The 17,106-nt window shown below is 32.0% G+C and overlaps 6 protein-coding genes across 6 annotated transcripts; 2 read left to right on the top strand and 4 right to left on the bottom strand.

Annotated features, from left to right (window-relative positions):
- Window positions 1-2,199: 2,199 nt before the first annotated feature.
- LOC134836648 (uncharacterized) lies at window positions 2,200-3,546 on the bottom strand. Its single transcript, XM_063851827.1, has 2 exons — window positions 3,367-3,546; window positions 2,200-3,312 (listed from the first exon to the last, which is right to left on the bottom strand). Exons 1-2 carry the CDS (start codon window positions 3,530-3,532, stop codon window positions 2,237-2,239), a joined length of 1,242 nt encoding a protein of 413 aa, XP_063707897.1. The 5' UTR covers window positions 3,533-3,546; the 3' UTR covers window positions 2,200-2,236.
- A 37-nt stretch (window positions 3,547-3,583) lies between these two features.
- Window positions 3,584-4,709, bottom strand: LOC134836649 (uncharacterized). Its single transcript, XM_063851829.1, has one exon. It carries the CDS (start codon window positions 4,647-4,649, stop codon window positions 3,708-3,710), a length of 942 nt encoding a protein of 313 aa, XP_063707899.1. The 5' UTR covers window positions 4,650-4,709; the 3' UTR covers window positions 3,584-3,707.
- An 85-nt stretch (window positions 4,710-4,794) lies between these two features.
- On the top strand, window positions 4,795-5,616 carry LOC134836650 (probable ribosome biogenesis protein RLP24). The gene is made up of 2 exons (XM_063851830.1): window positions 4,795-4,968; window positions 5,053-5,616. Exons 1-2 carry the CDS (start codon window positions 4,888-4,890, stop codon window positions 5,554-5,556), a joined length of 585 nt encoding a protein of 194 aa, XP_063707900.1. The 5' UTR covers window positions 4,795-4,887; the 3' UTR covers window positions 5,557-5,616.
- Window positions 5,617-5,896: 280 nt separating this feature from the next.
- On the top strand, window positions 5,897-10,641 carry LOC134836653 (neither inactivation nor afterpotential protein G-like). Its single transcript, XM_063851832.1, has 4 exons — window positions 5,897-5,915; window positions 5,984-6,247; window positions 7,604-8,952; window positions 10,397-10,641. Exons 1-4 carry the CDS (start codon window positions 5,897-5,899, stop codon window positions 10,577-10,579), a joined length of 1,815 nt encoding a protein of 604 aa, XP_063707902.1. The 3' UTR covers window positions 10,580-10,641.
- A 32-nt stretch (window positions 10,642-10,673) lies between these two features.
- LOC134836651 (probable splicing factor, arginine/serine-rich 7) lies at window positions 10,674-11,975 on the bottom strand. Its single transcript, XM_063851831.1, has 2 exons — window positions 11,952-11,975; window positions 10,674-11,267 (listed from the first exon to the last, which is right to left on the bottom strand). Exons 1-2 carry the CDS (start codon window positions 11,973-11,975, stop codon window positions 10,674-10,676), a joined length of 618 nt encoding a protein of 205 aa, XP_063707901.1.
- Window positions 11,807-17,093, bottom strand: LOC134836654 (uncharacterized). Its single transcript, XM_063851833.1, has 4 exons — window positions 16,405-17,093; window positions 15,865-16,338; window positions 13,496-14,290; window positions 11,807-12,783 (listed from the first exon to the last, which is right to left on the bottom strand). The coding sequence occupies exons 1-4, from the start codon at window positions 17,083-17,085 to the stop codon at window positions 12,274-12,276; spliced, it is 2,460 nt and encodes an 819-aa protein (XP_063707903.1). The 5' UTR covers window positions 17,086-17,093; the 3' UTR covers window positions 11,807-12,273.
- Window positions 17,094-17,106: the final 13 nt, after the last annotated feature.

The following is a 17,106-nucleotide window of genomic DNA, read 5'->3' as shown; positions in this document are numbered from 1 at the left end:
AAGCCAGAGTCATGAAAATGTTAGTAAAAGTTAAATATTTTAGAATTTTATAATTTTTTTAAAAACATAATTTCAGGATCTCTTTAAAATTGATGGAATTCGTAATCTGGTTCGACAATGTCCAAAAATTTCCGGATTTTGCTCGACAGACAATGCATTTACTGGTGAAATGGTTCGAGAAATGCTTGGTGTATGGCGTCAATTGAATACTTTATTTTTACCTGAAATAATTTTTGACAAAGGAACTTGGGATTTTGTGAAGGCCAATTGTCGATTCTTAAGATATTTATCGGTTTTTAATCAAAAAAATGATCAGTTGTATGACTATAGTTCATTGTTCAAGAGCATTTCCAGTTTGAAAATCATTAAAATGGGACAAGCATTTTTTACGCGTATCGAATATCATCATCGAAAACTGATCATGAAGCCCAATTTGAAGTTAGATCAACAAACTAAAGGGGTAAGATTGATCTTTTGACTTTAAAAATTTGTAAATAATTTTTTTATTATTATTTTTTAGAAAAAGGCACCATCAGTATCTATTGAACAAGATTACACTTATGAAGATAGTTTTGATAATATTTCGAAGAAATTCCATAATGAGAACGAGGAGTATTTATACTTAATATCAGATGAAGAAGAAGACGATTCTGAAGAAGAGGATGAAGTTTTCAGTGATGATGAAGAATTGAGTGACAATTGATTCGAGGACAATTTTTTGCATAATATGTAATTAAATACGTACATACCTAAACATATACAAAAAATTATATTTTTCCTTTTTTTTTACAATTCTACAGTTTCACATAAAATTTCTGAAATTTACTGATAAATTTTCACATTTAAACGATTTAACATTAGGTAGGAATTCATTTAAAAAAACTTCAAAATTTTGTCAAAATTTTTTTTAACATAAATTTTGAAAATTAGGAGGGATGAATATTTTTCTTTACAAAATTGATCATTTTTCACTAAAAATTTGAAAATGTATGAAATATTCGAATTTTCAACTGATTTTAACAGAAATTTTGATCATTTTCAAAAGAATTTAGGTCAAAAATGTACTAAAATTTGAATTTTTTCTTACATTTTAGATACTCGATACTCGATATCCCACCTATGATTTTCAGAAAAAATTAGGTGCATTGGCCTTAATAAATTCACATTGGCCTTACTTAAATTCACATTTAAACGATTTTCCTCTCTAATTTCGAAAAACCTACTTCACATATTTTTCAAAATTTTTAATTTATTATTTTCATTTTTTGTTCCATGTGGATTTTCACGAAGGAGAGGGGAAATTTAAAATTTTTTTTTGTTAATATTGAATTTATTTTAGTTTCTATTATTTTCAAATTTTAACTTAGGCCGCTCCAAATTTTTTTCGAACTTTTTGTCCCAAGAACTTTTCTTCAAAAAAATAAAAAAAAAAAGTTTTGAAATGCTTTTTTATACGAAATGACAAAATTCAAAATTTTTTTGTTGTTTTTATGATATCTATATTAAAATTTGATAATTTAAAATTAGCATCAGAGTTAAAAAAAAAGCTGTTTAAAGTTAAAAATTTCATAGTTTTTTAGAAAAAAAAATAAAACAAAAAATAAAACATTTTTGACATATTTTGGAATTTCGCAAAAACTTCAAAAATAAAATTATAAAATAACTGTAAATTAAGTTTTCTATTGAAATGTTGAAAAACATTTTTTTTAATTTGAAATAGAGATGCAAAAATTTTTAAATTTTTTTAGTCTTTTTTCAAATTTTTTTCTTTTTCTTTTTTCTAGAAAACTATATCAAACGTTAAAAAACCTTACAAAACAAATCTCAAAAATATTTATTTTTTTAGCATAAAAAATAACTATAAAAAATTTGAAAAATAAAAAAATCAAAAATTGTTTGAAAAACCACAAACATTTTTTTTTTTTCTTTTTACTGCGAAAAACCAGTATGAAAAAGTAATATTTATAAATAACAAACTCAAAAACACCCTGTATTTCAAAACTTTTTTTGCCCCATTTTGCAAAAAAAAATCTTGGGACAAAAAGTTCGAAAAATATTTGGAGCGGCCTTAAATCTTGAGAAAAATAAAAAAAAAATTAAATATAAATAAAATAAAAAAAATTATTTTGTTCACAAGAAAAAAATTTTGTTCACAAGAAAAATTTAAAATAAAAAACTTTTTTACAAATTGCTAACTTTTTTTACTTTTATTTTTAGGTAACGCAAAATCGCTCTGTCACTCTTCGTCATCCCACTCGTACTCCTTTCGTCTCGAATAATGTCGATTTTCCTTCACTCGATTGATGAACTTTTCCCAGCTCTTGTTCGGTTGGCACAATACAAACAAGCTACCCACGTTGTAATTATACTTTTTCAGTTCCTCATCCCGTTTCTTGATTGTTTCCAAGCTTAAGGTATAAAGTCTCGGCATATCTGCCACTTTAGCTTGCGAATATCCCGCTTCGTCTAGCAAGTAATCCAGAATTTTCTTGAGTTTTCGGATTGTGACTTTCTCGGCGGCGGGATATCGTGCCAGATAGACTTTCATTTGGTCTCTGGTGCAACCGAGACGCGTACTGAGATACCCAATATGGTCCTCGACACCGGCAGCCTTGAGTGGTTCATTGTTCTCCGTGGAGCAAACGAGGGATTTTTTAAAGTTTTTCTCGTGGGCATGCACCAACCATGGCGTCAAGTTGCCTTCACCCTTAATTTTGAGCGCAGCTTCGAGACGTTTTTCCGTGCGCGCCGGATTATATTTGAAAGCCCACGGACACCGGAGGATTTTGTGTGCGGGAATTTTGTACTGCAAAAAGAGATCAACGTTCTCGAAGAGGAAAAATTTCGACAAAGTCCGCATGAACGGGTAATCGACGAACATTTGCGAAATCACGCAAGGCTCAACTTGAAGTTTTTTGCTCAAAAAATGGATGCGAGTTCCGGTCGGCATGATACTTTCTTCTCTGCTGAGCTTTTGTTGAATTATTTCCAAGTCTTTGACGTCAAGTTGCATCAACGGTAGGTAGTCAGTTAGCCCTTTGCCATTTTCTCCAGCGGGAATTCGTTTTAAAATTGCGAGTTTTCTATTGAGAACAGCCGGTTCCATTGTCAGCAAGTCCGGATATTGCAAAAGAACCTTCCGATCGAAGCCATTTTCGATAAAAGTCTCAAGCTGCTTTCGTAATTCCGGTAAAGTTAGCGACTGGAGCTTCGACAATTGTTGTTCGGCGATGTTATCTGCTTCATTTTCATCACATTCCAAGATTTCCGTGAACAAAGGAACAATTTCAGATATTTTTGGAGGTGAAATACCTGAAAAAAAAAATTTTAGAGAAGTTTTTTTAATAAAAATTCCGAAAAACTCACCTTTGGTTGATTTTTTGGTCTTTGGAAACGTTTCAAAATCCTCTGAAATGTCAGTTGCGTACTGAGTCCGGTCAGGAGACGACTTTCCTCTCGATAAATAGCGACATGTGATAACCGGAAAGTTCCTTTTTGTTGTTAAACTAAGCTGTAAAAACCTTTTTAGCATTATTTTAGGTGATTTTTATTACTTCTACACCAAATGTAAACAAAAACACATTTCTAGCTGGATTCTGATTGGTTCAATTTTCATCCAATCACGAAAGAAACCGCACAGCTGATTGAAAATTGAATCAAAGAGCGGTAATTGAAGGAATTTTCAACGAATTTTAATTAATTTTACTTTATTTGTTAATGTTATGTTCCAAATTGAACATATATGAGATCATGTGAAGTTTCGCTTCGCCTTTTTTCTCGGGCGGTAAACGTTTCATGGCCTCCCCAATGACTTTTACTAAGAAATAAACATCTTCATCTTCGATTTTGGAACTTGTTGCTTCAGTTTCGGGCACTTTTGTGACTTTTTCCTCCGGAACAGGGTCAGTTTGCGTTGCTTCTTCACAATAAAGGACTTCTTCGGGGGAGACTTGGACAGATTTGTCCACTAATTCGGTGGTTTTTTGGTCCGTTTGAGATGATGACGTTGATTTTAAGGGAGAAACTGCAGATTCTTCTTCAATTGGGGGCTCCTCGGTAAACTTTTCTGGAATCAGATGAAGTTTTGGCAACAAAAATTGTCCTCCAACTAGCTTAACTTTCTTTAATTTCAGTCTGTTTGAAGTTTCAGGCTCAGAATTGGCCTCATCCAGTCCTCGTTTAATTGATTTTCTGGGCAGAACGGGACTTTTTCGGGTCTCTGGGTCATCATAAGGGCCCAAAATTGTTTCTTCTTGACTTTTATTTGCATCTTCTGGTCCTTCAATCGTGATATTTGCCTCATTTTCGTCGAATTTTTCGATTAAAACGAAATTCTGGTTTGTTTCTTCGCTTTCGTCCTCTGTTAACATCTCCTCGTTGCCCGGTTCTGTTGATCCATATTTGATTGGAACTGCTGTCGGATGCAATGTAGTCCTGTTAAATTGTCGCCTCATGTACTTTTCCTCAAAGTGAGCCTCGCAAAAGATCCTTTTTGCTTTTTCATCCAAATTTTGCAGCTTCGGATTGTTCGGGCCGGCATTTTCTATCCAGATTTTGCGTCTTTCCGGTGCAATCGGCAAATTGAAGAACGTAATCTGGCAACAGGGAGTCCGAACTGCATAGCAATCCTTGTAAGCGCATGTCGACATGTTAATTTTTGAGAGAAATTTCCCAAAAAGTCGCTGTTAAGTTCTTAAAATTCAACGAAAATCGAACCCTAACAGACATTTTTTGAAAAAATTCGAAAAAATTAAACGTCATGTCACTGAGGGCGACGTTTGACAGGTCTTTTGTTTTCGATTTCCATGTGTGCAGCTCTGCATCCAGACGGAAATTGATAGTTTGCACGCCAAATTTCAGCATTTCTGGCCCAAAAAATCACCCAAAATGAGGATTGAGACGTGCTATTTCTGCAGTAGTAAAATTTACCCCGGTCACGGCATGGTTTTCGTGCGAAATGATTGCAAGGTGAGTTTCGTGTACACGATGCGTTGTTTTGTTTTGAAACGCAAAATAAAATTTTTCAATTTTTTTGTCTTGAAATTTTTTCAGATTTTCCGTTTCTGCCGTTCCAAATGCCGTCGCGCCTTCAACAAAAAGAAGAATCCCCGCAAGACAAAATGGACGCTCGCCTATCGCAAGGCTGCTGGCAAGGAACTCACCGTCGATCCCAGCTTCGAATTCGAAAAACGTCGCAATGTGCCCGTCAAATACAGTCGCGAATTGTGGACAAAGACAATTAACGCCATCGAGAAGGTCAACGAGATCCGGGATCGTCGAGCGGGGCATTATGTCATGCAACGCCTGCGAAAGGGCACCGAACGCGAAATCCACAACGACATTCGGGATGTGCAGAAGAACATGTCGCTCATCCGGTCGCCCGCTGCTGGTCTCAAAGAGCGTCGCGAAAAGGAAAAATTGCAAGAATCGGCGCTCATGGAACAAGAAGATGCCGAGGGAGAGGAGGAAATTCAGTATGTGGATGCCCGAGCGCTGGAAAAACAGTTGGAAGAGGGCGGTATGATGGAAGACGACGAGGAAATGATGGCTGCTTAAGTTTATTTTACTACTACTTTACGTTAATTAAATATATTTTATGAATTAATTCACGAAAAATATCGATTTTGCATTGAGCCGCGTGAAAAACGATCCAAATCTCGACCTATTTACACAAAAACTTCATTTTTGACGCGAGTTACGCAGTAAGGGAAGTCCCTTAATGACTGTTTGCACAATATATTTACGCGATAATTGGATTAGGCGTTCTATTTTCTGTTTATGTGTTACTTTTTCAACTCAGTATGACGATTTTCCTGGCAGACGGTAAATGAACTTTACAGACGTTCTTGTTTATTTACAATTTTTTCGTTAAATATCGCAAAAATTCCCGGTTAAAATGAGACTTCTCAATATTGGTAAGGAAATTCCTTCGAAATTCGCGTGTCAGCGTTAATTTCATCACCTTGCTTGCCTTTCGTTGCAGTAATTTTCCTATTTACGTCATGCATTACGTTATTTTTCCTCTTTTTGATTCTGCTGTGGATGTACCTGGACTATGAGAAAATTCCAAACGTGGTTGTCAAAGCGAGACGCGAGTATGATTTCATCATCGTGGGATCAGGAACAGCTGGATCGACGCTCGCTTATGCACTGACACGAGAAAAAAACTTTTCTGTGTTACTTATCGAAGCTGGAGATAAATTTAATGTGTTGTCGAAGATTCCGATGGCTAGTATTACGTTACAAGGTAACATTTTTGACTTAAAGTTGAACTTAAGTGACTTATGAGACTTAAGATTAGTTTTGAGAGAAAATTTAAGAGAAAAAAGGCCTTAATCCAAACATAATCTTAAGTAAAGTCTGTTAAGTCACATTAAGTTTAATTACGCTCTTGACTTAAGCTTAAGAAAATAAAAAAGTCAATTAATTTTTGTGGAATCGGCCTTTTTTTATAGAAAAAAAATAATTTGTTTTTTTAATTTGTTAAAAAATTTTAATGATTTATTTTTGAATTAGTATATTGACTTAATAAGTTTTTATTTTTAAAAAAGTGCGGGAACTTATTTTCATTGAAAATAAAATTTTTAAGATTTTTAAATTTAAAAATTAAAATTCGAATACTTAGTATAAAATTGACTTAATATGTTTTTATTTTTACCTTTTTCCATGTCTGTTTTACCTTTTTGCCAAAAGTCAACTTCTTTAAAAAATTTCAATTGACTTTGCAGCAAAAGTAAAGCTAAAAAGCTTTTGCGACCCAAAACATTAAATTATTTTGACTTAAGTTTTAGAATAAATATGTAAATTTGTTTTAATTATTATTTTTAGAGAGAAAAAATATTTTTTTTTAATTTTTTGTAAATCAAGGTTTTATTTTCGGCTTTGTTTGACTTAAGTCGATTAAGTTTTTTTTTAAATTGGACTTAAAACTTAAGTTCAAGAAAAAAAAAACCAGGTATTTTTTTTTTAAATTTATTTAATTAAAATTGTGCCCTGTTTAAATCTATTTTCAAATTTTCCACTTTTATCTGAAATATGTCTCTGAAAAATTTCAAATTGTTCGAAGATAAAAACTTTGCATTCATAAAAAATTGAAGATTTTTTTATTGTTTTGCAAATCTGCACTTAAAGTTTTCTCATAATCACAAATGGAAATTTGTCAATATTTTAATTTAAAGTTTTTTAAATCAATTTAAAATTTGCAATTTTCAAAGAAGATTAATTTTAAAAAAATATTAAAAACGGCCAAAAATTGTTTAAATTTTGTAATTTTTTTTTTTGTATTTTGTTTTTAAAAAATTTATATTTACCTTACTTTTTAGTTTAAATCGGAGTGGCCTTATTTTATTTTTGGGTATTAAATTTTTTGACTTTTAAGCCCTTAAGCTTAAGTTTCATACAAAAAATAAATTTTTTAACTAAGGCCATTGAAGTCTCCTCTCGTTAAAATCTTATGAAATATTAAAATTAATTCGCCTAAAAGAAAAATTGAAGAAAAAAACTTATCGTTATTTTGAATTAAGTCAATTAAGTTTTTTCAGCTTAAGGACTTAAGAAAAAAATTTTATTTTATTTTTGACTCTAATTTTATTTTTCTTTTAAGGTAACGATCGTTCCGATTGGGGTTTTAAAACCGTTCCGCAAGAATTTTCGTCGCATGGATTGATCGGCAATCAACAAAAGTGGCCACGAGGAAAGGGATTAGGAGGTTCGGCGCAGATAAATTACATGCTACATTTTGGCGGAGTGCCCAAAGACTTTGATGACCTTGAAAAATTCGGAGGACCCGAATGGAGTTACGATGCTTTGAAGGAACATTTATCGATGCCCTTGGAAAATGAGGGAAAATGCGAGAAAAATGACGCCAAAGAAACATGTGACGATACTCGAAGACTCAAAAACCCTTATTTAAAATCATTTTTTGAAGATATTTCGATTACGCAAGTCAATCCATTAGAATCAGTATTAACAAAGGCTTATCTGGAGGCTGCCGAAGAAGTCAATGAGCCAGTTCGTTTCAAAGCGGCTCAATATTACACGAAGAACGGTTATCGCCATTCCACATATCATACATACCTGAAACCGGCATTTTTCCATGAAAACCTTCATATTATGACGAAAACGCAAGTACTGAAGGTGCTTTTTGATGAAAAAAGTGCCGTTGGAGTGCTTGTCGCTCGAGATTATGAAACGCCGTTCGAGATAAAAGCTCGAAAGGAGGTAATTTTGTGTGCTGGCGCCGTTCAAACACCACAAATTTTGAAAATTTCCGGTGTTGGACCCTTGGATGAGCTGAAAAACTTTCAAATTCCACCGATAGCTGAAAATTCTTTCGTCGGCAGGAATCTTTACGACCATTTCAACATGCCACTTTTCGTGTCGGTCAACACTTCATCGACTGTCAACCTGAAAAAAATGCTCAGTATCTCCGCAATGATGGAATACATCAAAAACGGCACCGGAATCTACTCAAATATGGCGATTTTTGCTCAAGGCAGCTCGTTGCAAGGCGATCATGCGAATCTCGTGTTCGCAATGGGCTCTGCCGATGAAAAAGCCCTCAAAGATGTCTCGAATTACAAAGTTGAGACTTTTCGTAAATTTTTTCCGCGATATTTCAATCATAGCGAAGAAGGATTTGTCATTATAAGTACGTGTCATAAGCCAACAAGTCGGGGAACGGTCAAATTATCCGGGAATTCAGTCCTTGACGAGCCACTGATTGATCCGAGGTACTTGGAAACGGAAGCAGATGTGAGATGTATGTTGGATGCGGTCCGGTTGTCGTTTGAAGTGGTTCGATCGAAGCCGTTACAGAAGCTAGGTGCGATAATTCATTGGCCTCTGATGAAGGAATGTGTGGAAAATGAGGATTTGGAGCAAGAAAAACTTCCGTCGGAGAGATATTTGGTGTGTTTAATGCGACAAGGAGCTTTAACAGCACATCATCCGGTAAGAAATTTGATTTTTTAATTTTTTTTTATTTTTTGTCCAAGAATTTAAATTGAAATACTGTCTTATTTAAAATTATTTTGAGCAATGACTTTTTACAAATTTAAAATCTTAAATTAAAATTAATTATCTTAAATTTAAAATTAAAAAAATAAAATATATAAAAAAATTAATTTAAATTAATTAATAAATTTTTACAAAATTATTAAATATTAAATAAATACGAAAACTTTTGCTGATTTTTTTTTAACTGTGAATAATAATTTTAATTAATTTATTTTTTCAAAAACAAAAATTAAAAAAAAAAAAAAATTGGAGCAACTTTAAGAAATTAAATATATTTGATAATTTCATTTATTTCGCATCAGTATTTAATTTTATTTATTTATTTTTGTAAAAAATATATTTTTTTTTCATTTTTGAACGTACGTAAATTTTTACCGCATTTCGAAGAAAAAATGCGGTATTAAATTAGACTTGTCGTCTGTGTGTGTGTGTGTCAGTAACGCTGTGCCCAAAAAAAATTTTTTTTTATTTATTTAAAAATTAAGGAGATTTTGATGGAAATCATCTATAGAATGAATATTTATTCAATTTTAGCTTTGAAATCCATCAAAAGTTTGTTAGATCTTGACTTGAAAAATTTCATGACCGTTTTTATTTTTTTTTCGAAAAACGGTCAAGGAAAAAAAAATTTTTTTTTTCTTCAAAAATCAAGGAGATATTTTAATGAAATTTGATTCTTTTTTAGAATGAATTTAGGATTTATTCAATTTTAAGGATATTTGGAAACCGATTTTTGTTTGCAAAAACCATCAAAAATTTGTTTGTCCATATTTCACGAAAAATATTGAAAAAAATTTCATGACTTTGTGAAAATCATTTATATATTTTTTTTTAGCTTTGACCGAAAAACGGTTTTTTGACTTAAAATTTTTTTTTTTTAGTGCTTTAAAAATCAAGGAGATTTTGATGAAAATCATCTATAGAATGAATATTTATTCAATTTTAGCTTTGAAATCCATCAAAAGTTTGTTAGATCTTGACTTGAAAAATTTCATGACCGTTTTTATTTTTTTTTCGAAAAACGGTCAAGGAAAAAAAAAATTTTTTTTTCTTTAAAAATCAAGGAGATTTTGATGAAAATCATCTATAGAATGAATATTTATTCAATTTTAGCTTTGAAATCCATCAAAAGTTTGTTAGATCTTGACTTGAAAAATTTCATGACCGTTTTTATTTTTTTTTCGAAAAACGGTCAAGGAAAAAAAAATTTTTCTTTAAAATTTCTTTAAAAAATAAATAAACAACGAGTCAAAAATATACTTTAATTTTAATTTGATTTTTTTTTTGCATAATTTTATAAAATAAAGTTCGACGCAAATTGAAATAATAAAATTTAATCGCCTTATTTCCTAATACTTTAATTTTTCATTCAAAACAGGGAGGAACTTGTGCCCTTGGAACCTCAGACAGTGCCGTTGACGAGCATTTACGTGTTCGTGGTGTCAAAAAATTACGAGTTGTTGACGCTTCAGTCATTCCAATGCCAGTTTCGGGCACGCCAAACTACATAATAAGCGTTGTGGCGAAAAAAGCTGCTAAAATAATCTTAAAGAACGTTTAAAGTTGTGTTTAAAAATAAAAAATTGATGAAAATTCTTTTAAAAAAAATATATATTTGTAAAACTTTTTTCTAACTAAATTTAAATAAAAAAAAATTATCTTGACCTCGAACGAGATCTTCCGCGTTTTTCCTTTTTCGATTTTCTTCGATCTCTGCGATCTTCATCCGATGAATAATATCTTTCGCGGTTCCGATCGTGACTTTTATGTTTGTGCGACGACTTTTTCTTACTTTTTGATGATTTTCGGTGTCTGTCGTCCGAATCACTTTCACTCTCCGACGAATATCGATGTCGACTTGACCCGTTTTTGCTACTTTTCTCATATCTTGACGAGTCTCTAGAGTCCGAATATTTATCGGATTTGTACTTTTCATGCCTCGATGATGATTCTTTCGAATATTTTTCGGATTTTTCGTGCCGAGATGATGATTTGTACCGTTCCTCAGGCGTTCGCGATCGCCGACGTTCCTTTTCTTCTTCCTTTTTTGTGTCATTTTTCGACGAAGCAATTAGTCCGTATTTGCCGTTGTGCTTTTTTTCGTGTTCTGTCTCTACGGGAATTTTGCTGTATTTTTGATACTCTTCAGGCGTTACGAGTTGCACGAATTTTTCTCCCAGCATGATCGGTTTTTGGCCAAGAGCGAGTTTGACAATTACTCTACCGTTGTTTTCATCGAAGCCACGCACCTGAAAGAAAGAAATAAAAAAAAACTTAGTGAAATTCGGAAAATTACTAGACGTCTCCACGTAAGAATTTAAAGGTCGTATGGAAAAAAACTTTCTTGCATGGAATTTTTTTGTAGATTTTTTGAAAAATATGTATCATTAGAAGCAAAAACCACAAAATCAGTGACTCGTGACAGACAAACAGAGGCGTAGAATGAAGCAAAAATAATAGAAAATTACATAAAATTACTTTTTAGTGCAAAATTTTAAAGAAAGGTATTTGAACTGTTGTAAAAATCTCAAAAATACCAAAATTACCAAAATGGTCAAAGTTCAGATTTAAAAAAAAATATTTTTATTTATTTAAAAAAAATAATTGATTTATTTATTTTAAATATTAATTTATTATAAATTAAATATACATATATAATTAAATTAATTATTTAAAAAAATTAATTTAATAAATTAAAAATAATAAAAAATAAAATTAAATAATTTTTGAATAATTTTTTGAGAAAAATTTAAATTATTTAATTTTTTTAAAATTATTTAACTTTTTTTGAATTTTAAAATTTCATGATTTTAGAAAATCTGTAAAAAACTGAACAAAATTAAATAGAAACGACACTGAACTCAGCCCAGATAACGTATTGCGGTCAATAAATGAGCAGAAATTCGATCGTATCTCGTGTGGAAATCACATACTAGCACGAAGGTCAGGCAAATCATGCTAAATAATAATTTTTATTCAAATCTTTTGACCTTCAATTAAAAATTTATATGTAGCAATTTTAGTTTCCTCTAAAAATAAATTCTCTATTGTCATTTGATAGGCTTCGTTAATTTAGGTAAATAGTTTATTTAAATATCAATCAAAATAGAAAAACGTGCCTGTAGCCCTAGCCTAGCGAGTAGCCGATGATGATATTCAATCAACTCAAAATGTGTCTCTATAACAATAATTAAATTTTTATTTATTTTTAAACTAAACTAAATACCACAACAACAACGCCGCCGCACCGAGCAATCACATGTAACCAAGTCGAACCATATCGATAGCAACTTCTCTCGTGCGACCACCGACACGCAACGCATTTTGACGCGACAACTCCATAAATTCCTTCGCTTCGTCCGACATTTGATCGCCTTTCTTGAATTCCTCCATGAGTTCCGGTAATTTATCGAAATCCGGCAGGTCTTTGGATTGCGTTGTGATAATTGGCAGCAGCATTAGTGCCATTGGCATCCCGAAACGACCGAATTTCTTGAGTTGCTTTTGGAGGTCGTCGAAGGAAAAAAGTTCTTCCGGATCTTCTCCCAATCTTTTGAGGAATTTTGTGAAAGAGGCATGATAAATTCGGATTAATTCGTCGTAATGTTGGTCTCGGAAGGCCTTGTCGGTCGACGCAAAGATGAAATAAACGATGTCAAGTACGGGACTCACATACCGGGAAATTTGGTAATCAATAAACTTGATGTCGGTCGGAATGTTGCTCGAGTTACGGTGGAACAAGAAATTGTTGATCCAACAATCTCCCTGGAATTTCAAGGTTTTGTTGAGAAATCAATTTTTTTGTTCTATTATGAGGCAAATGCAGTTTAAAAAAAATGTTTTCAAAAATTTTAGGGAATTTTTTTGTATTTTTTTTTATGAGTATTGATATTTTTTTTCTATTTTTGACTTAAAAAAATAAATTCGATTTTTAGAAGCAAAAGTAAAAAATTATGGAATATTTTTTACATTAAACGTAAAATTTGTAAGGACAGTTATTAAAAATGTCTAAAATAAAAAAAAAAATTAAAATGTCCTTAAATGTTATTAAAATTAAATATTTTTTGACAATATTTTTTTTTTAAATATTTTTTGATCAAATTTAATCCAAAAAAATATTTTTATTTATTGTTTAAATTTGTTTTGCTAAATTTTCAAATTTTTATTCATTGTATTTAGTTTTTTTTTTTCTAAAAAAAAGGAAATTTTTAAAATTATAAAAATTATAAAAAATATTTTTTATAAAATTAAATTGATTTAAATAAAAAAAAATACATAGGTAAAAAATTTAAAAATTTGAAATTAAAATTTTTCAATAATTTTCAAATTATAATTTTTTAAACAAAAATTTTTAGATATGTTAAAAATATAAAATTAACCCAAATCTCGTTAAAAATTACTCAAAAATATTTTTTTGGGCCAAAATATTTTGAAACACTTTTTAAAACTGCACTTGCCTAAGATAAGAAATTCTTACGTGATTTAATACTGTGTACGGTTCTGCCTCTTCGGCACTCGTCAAGAAATTCAATTCTTCTGTAATGTGTTTTTTGTAATGCTCCATTTTTTCTTTGACATCTGTCTCTTCGGGCTTCAATGCTTCCATCGCTTGATCAAAGTATCGCTCAAACATCTCAATAAACTCCTCGCGATGCATCATTTCGGTCAGCACATCTTTGAACTGCCATTGTTTCAGTGTTTCCGGTTCTTGTACCTTCAATGCGAACGACAAGGCATGCAATCGTCCCAATCCCTCCATCACGAGTTTCGCATGCGGAAAATCAATCGACACAAATTTATCCGCCATGCCGTAACCCTTGTCACGCAAATCTTCCATAATGACAACGGCATCATCGAGTTCCTTACTTTCGCCAGCAAAATAGCATTTTGGATAGTTAAAAAATCCCTCGTCTTCGCGAATTCCCTTGGATTCTTGGAATTTTTTGAGATGCGGCAGCACGACGTTGTACATCTCAATTTCGCGCGAAAATATTTCGATCGAGTTGAATTGTTCGCGTCTCGCCTTATTCATCGGTGGGATCTTGCATAAAACGTTAAGTTCCGATTTTTGCGTATTTTTCGTACCTTTAATTTGAACTTTTAACATAATCCCGACGAATCCATCTCCGATATTCGCGCCTGGTTCAATTTCGAGAGAAAAGTCGGTAAAACCTTCGTGTCTGGCGACTTTTTCTAACGAGAAACGCACGAACGGCGAAAGTTCCTCGAGCGAGGGAACAACCATCGACACTTTTTCGTCAGACATTTTTTTCTGTTTTGATCAATTTAGTTGTTTTCTCTTCGAGCGCCGACACGAAACTGATCGCGCCGAGCACGATCGAGTGAGAAGAGATTCTTGAATGAATGGATGCTTTTATCGCAAAGTACGAGAGTAAATAAATCTAATGACTTGCATGACATAACGTATTTCGTGCATTGTGAAAAATTGGTGTCTCGCAAACAAAAAAATCTGCGGATCATAAAAAATTTTTAATTCTGTAACCCAAAATTTTAAATCTTAGGGTTTTTGATTAAAAATAGTAAAAAAAAGTATTAAAACACAAAAATAATCAAAGATTATTTAAAAAAGCTTGAAAAATGTCGATTTTGAATGATTTGTTCTTTACTTCATAACTTTTTTTTCTAAAAAACCAAATTTTCTCAGAAAATCCAGAATAGCAGAAAGTTATTTTTTTGATTCAGTAAAATTATTTTTTTTTTTACGTAAAAAGCTTTTGTCATAGGCTTAAATTTGAGATTTTGTTAAAGATTTCAACTTTTTTACATTTCTTAGAAAAAAAATATTATTTTTTTAAAATTATTTTAATTGAGAAATGAATTGAATTAAATAACTCAGTTATTTTATTTCAAAAGCCAAAAATTTCATTCAAATAAAGAATTTTCTAAAAATTTCACATAGAATAAATCAAATGAAAATCACCAGGGAAAATAAAAAATAAAGTCCTTTGAAAATAAAATATATTTTTTGAAATTTGCTAATTTAAAATAGATTTCAGAATATTACATATTAAAAATTAAAGAAAAAAAAAAATCATAAAAAATAACTGTCAAAAAAAAATTTGAAAAATAAATTCAGTAATTTTGTAAAAAAAAATTTAAATAAGAAAATTTATGTTAAATTACGATTTTTTAAACAAAAATTATTAAAAATTTAAAACTTTTTAAAAAAAATTTCTAAAAACATCTTGAAAAATTATGAAAAAATACCTAAAAACGGCCATTTTTGATGAAATTTAAAAATTTTTTTTTGCTATATTGGATTGGGCATCGGACTTTATTTTTGATTTTCATTTGGAGCGGCCTTACTTCAATTTTGTGTCCAAATAATTTCTTTTTAATCCTTTGATGTTTTTTTCTTTAAAAATTTCTCGTAAATAAAAATCATCGACGATTTCGAGACAATTTTCAATATGTTTTTCAATTTTAAAAATTAAAATTTTTTAAGTGTCAAAATATTTTTTAACTCCTAAATTTTCTTTGATGCCAAAATACTTAGTTCGAAAAAATAAATTATTTCTCGGATTTTTAAAAATTTTAACGGTATCTCGCTCATTTTTTTATATTTCGAGACACAAATTTTTCACAGTATACGCAGTTTGATTTGTGGATTCTGTGTGTGTGAATTATTGAAAATACACAAAGAGTTTGAATGAGTAAGCGAAACAGGTTCTCGCATATCAATTAAGGGTTATTAAAAAATTCACGTAAACGACGCAGTTATTAATTGTATCTTTTTTCAAGGATTTTTGACGAGTTTCAACAAAAACACCCAAAAGTGACGTAGATAAAGAGAGAAAAGTTATTTATTGCCACTGTAAAACCTTAAATGTACCCAAGACGTTCCATATCGATGACGACATCACGAATACGAGCGCCAACTTTCATTGTTTGTTGCTGATATTTTGCCATCATTTCCTTTGTTTCCTCCGATTCGCCGAAATTCTCGCCCTTTGCTTGCATTTTTTGCATCATCTCGGCCATCTTGTCCATGTCGGGGATATCTTGACTTTGCATCGTGATGGATGGAATCAACATGAAAGCCATTGGCATGCCAAATTTACCGAATTTCTTCAATTCCGCTTGCAACGCCTCAAAAGACATCACTTTGTTCGTTTTTTCGCCTAATCTTTCCAACATTCCTGATAAGGCGGAGTGATAAGCACGAATGAGATCGTCATAATGTTCATCTCTGAGTTGCTTATCGGTCGAGGCAAAGATAAAATACATTAAGTCGAGTACGGGACTGACGTATCTGGCCACCTGGAAGTCAATAAATTTGATACCGATTGGAACTTCGCCCTGTTATGCAATAAAAAGAGTCGTTAATGGCATTTTTTTGTTATCTAAATTGCGACAAGGACTCACATTGAAGTTGAACATGAAGTTGTTGATCCAGCAATCACCGTGATTCAACACAGTAAATGGCTCTGCGACGTCCGGATTGACCAAATGCTTCAAAATCGCAACAATATTCTCCTTGAAATCCACCAATTTCGCTTTGAGCGTCTCTTCTTCGGGCATGAGAGTGGCAATGGCTTGATCGTACATCTGGGTCCACATGTGTTGCATTTCTGGCTTGCTGAACATCTCAACAAGAATATCGGTGAGCTTGAATTTGGCGAAAATCTCGGGTTTTTGGTGCTTCATGGCGTACGACAAGGCATGATAGCGTCCAAGACCTTCCATCACCAGCCGTGAATACGTAAAATCGATCGTTTTGGCACGATCGGCAGTGGCGTAACCGCGTTCCCGTAAATTTTCCATGATAATTGCACCTTCCCCGGACTTTTCATCGATACCAGCAAAGAAGACTTTTGGAAAATTCGTAAACATTTCATGTTCGGCGAAATTTTTTTCCTTCTGCAACTGCATCACAAGTGGCAAGTAATCGTTGTAAATCGTGACTTCACGTTGGAAAATGAGTGTCGTGTTGAATTGTTGGCGTCTGGCTTCCGATAACGGCGGAATCTTGCACATGACGTTCATTTCACTCGGTACTCCACCGTTTTTCGTTCCTTTGTAGCTCACGGACAACATCAAGCCCATGTACCCGTCGCCGACATTCGC

The sequence above is a fragment of the Culicoides brevitarsis genome, unplaced genomic scaffold (genome assembly GCF_036172545.1).
Source record: "Culicoides brevitarsis isolate CSIRO-B50_1 unplaced genomic scaffold, AGI_CSIRO_Cbre_v1 contig_103, whole genome shotgun sequence".
Classification (NCBI taxonomy): domain Eukaryota; kingdom Metazoa; phylum Arthropoda; class Insecta; order Diptera; family Ceratopogonidae; genus Culicoides; species Culicoides brevitarsis.
Note: the sequence above shows the minus strand (reverse complement) of the source record. Positions and strands in the feature narration are given on the sequence as shown.

Excerpts from the sequence above, each read along its gene's own strand:
- LOC134836651 (XM_063851831.1), bottom strand. The coding sequence starts at position 11,975 with ATGATTTGCCTGACCTTCGTGCTA. Across the intron at positions 11,268-11,951 it reads TTTGCCTGACCTTCGTGCTA|GTGCGTGGCTTCGATGAAAA; the intron begins GTATGTGATTTC and ends TCTTTCTTTCAG.
- LOC134836650 (XM_063851830.1), top strand. The coding sequence starts at position 4,888 with ATGAGGATTGAGACGTGCTATTTCTGCAGTAGTAAAATTTACCCCGGT. Across the intron at positions 4,969-5,052 it reads TCGTGCGAAATGATTGCAAG|ATTTTCCGTTTCTGCCGTTC; the intron begins GTGAGTTTCGTG and ends AAATTTTTTCAG.
- LOC134836648 (XM_063851827.1), bottom strand. The coding sequence starts at position 3,532 with ATGCTAAAAAGGTTTTTACAGCTTAGTTTAACAACAAAAAGGAACTTT. Across the intron at positions 3,313-3,366 it reads GACCAAAAAATCAACCAAAG|GTATTTCACCTCCAAAAATA; the intron begins GTGAGTTTTTCG and ends TTTTTTTTTCAG.
- LOC134836649 (XM_063851829.1), bottom strand. The coding sequence starts at position 4,649 with ATGTCGACATGCGCTTACAAGGATTGCTATGCAGTTCGGACTCCCTGT.
- LOC134836653 (XM_063851832.1), top strand. Across the intron at positions 6,248-7,603 it reads GGCTAGTATTACGTTACAAG|GTAACGATCGTTCCGATTGG; the intron begins GTAACATTTTTG and ends TTTTCTTTTAAG. Across the intron at positions 8,953-10,396 it reads CTTTAACAGCACATCATCCG|GGAGGAACTTGTGCCCTTGG; the intron begins GTAAGAAATTTG and ends CATTCAAAACAG.
- LOC134836654 (XM_063851833.1), bottom strand. The coding sequence starts at position 17,085 with ATGGGCTTGATGTTGTCCGTGAGCTACAAAGGAACGAAAAACGGTGGA. Across the intron at positions 14,291-15,864 it reads TGGAACGTCTTGGGTACATT|AAAAAAATGTCTGACGAAAA; the intron begins TAAGGTTTTACA and ends TGATCAAAACAG. Across the intron at positions 12,784-13,495 it reads CGTACACAGTATTAAATCAC|GGAGATTGTTGGATCAACAA; the intron begins GTAAGAATTTCT and ends TTGAAATTCCAG.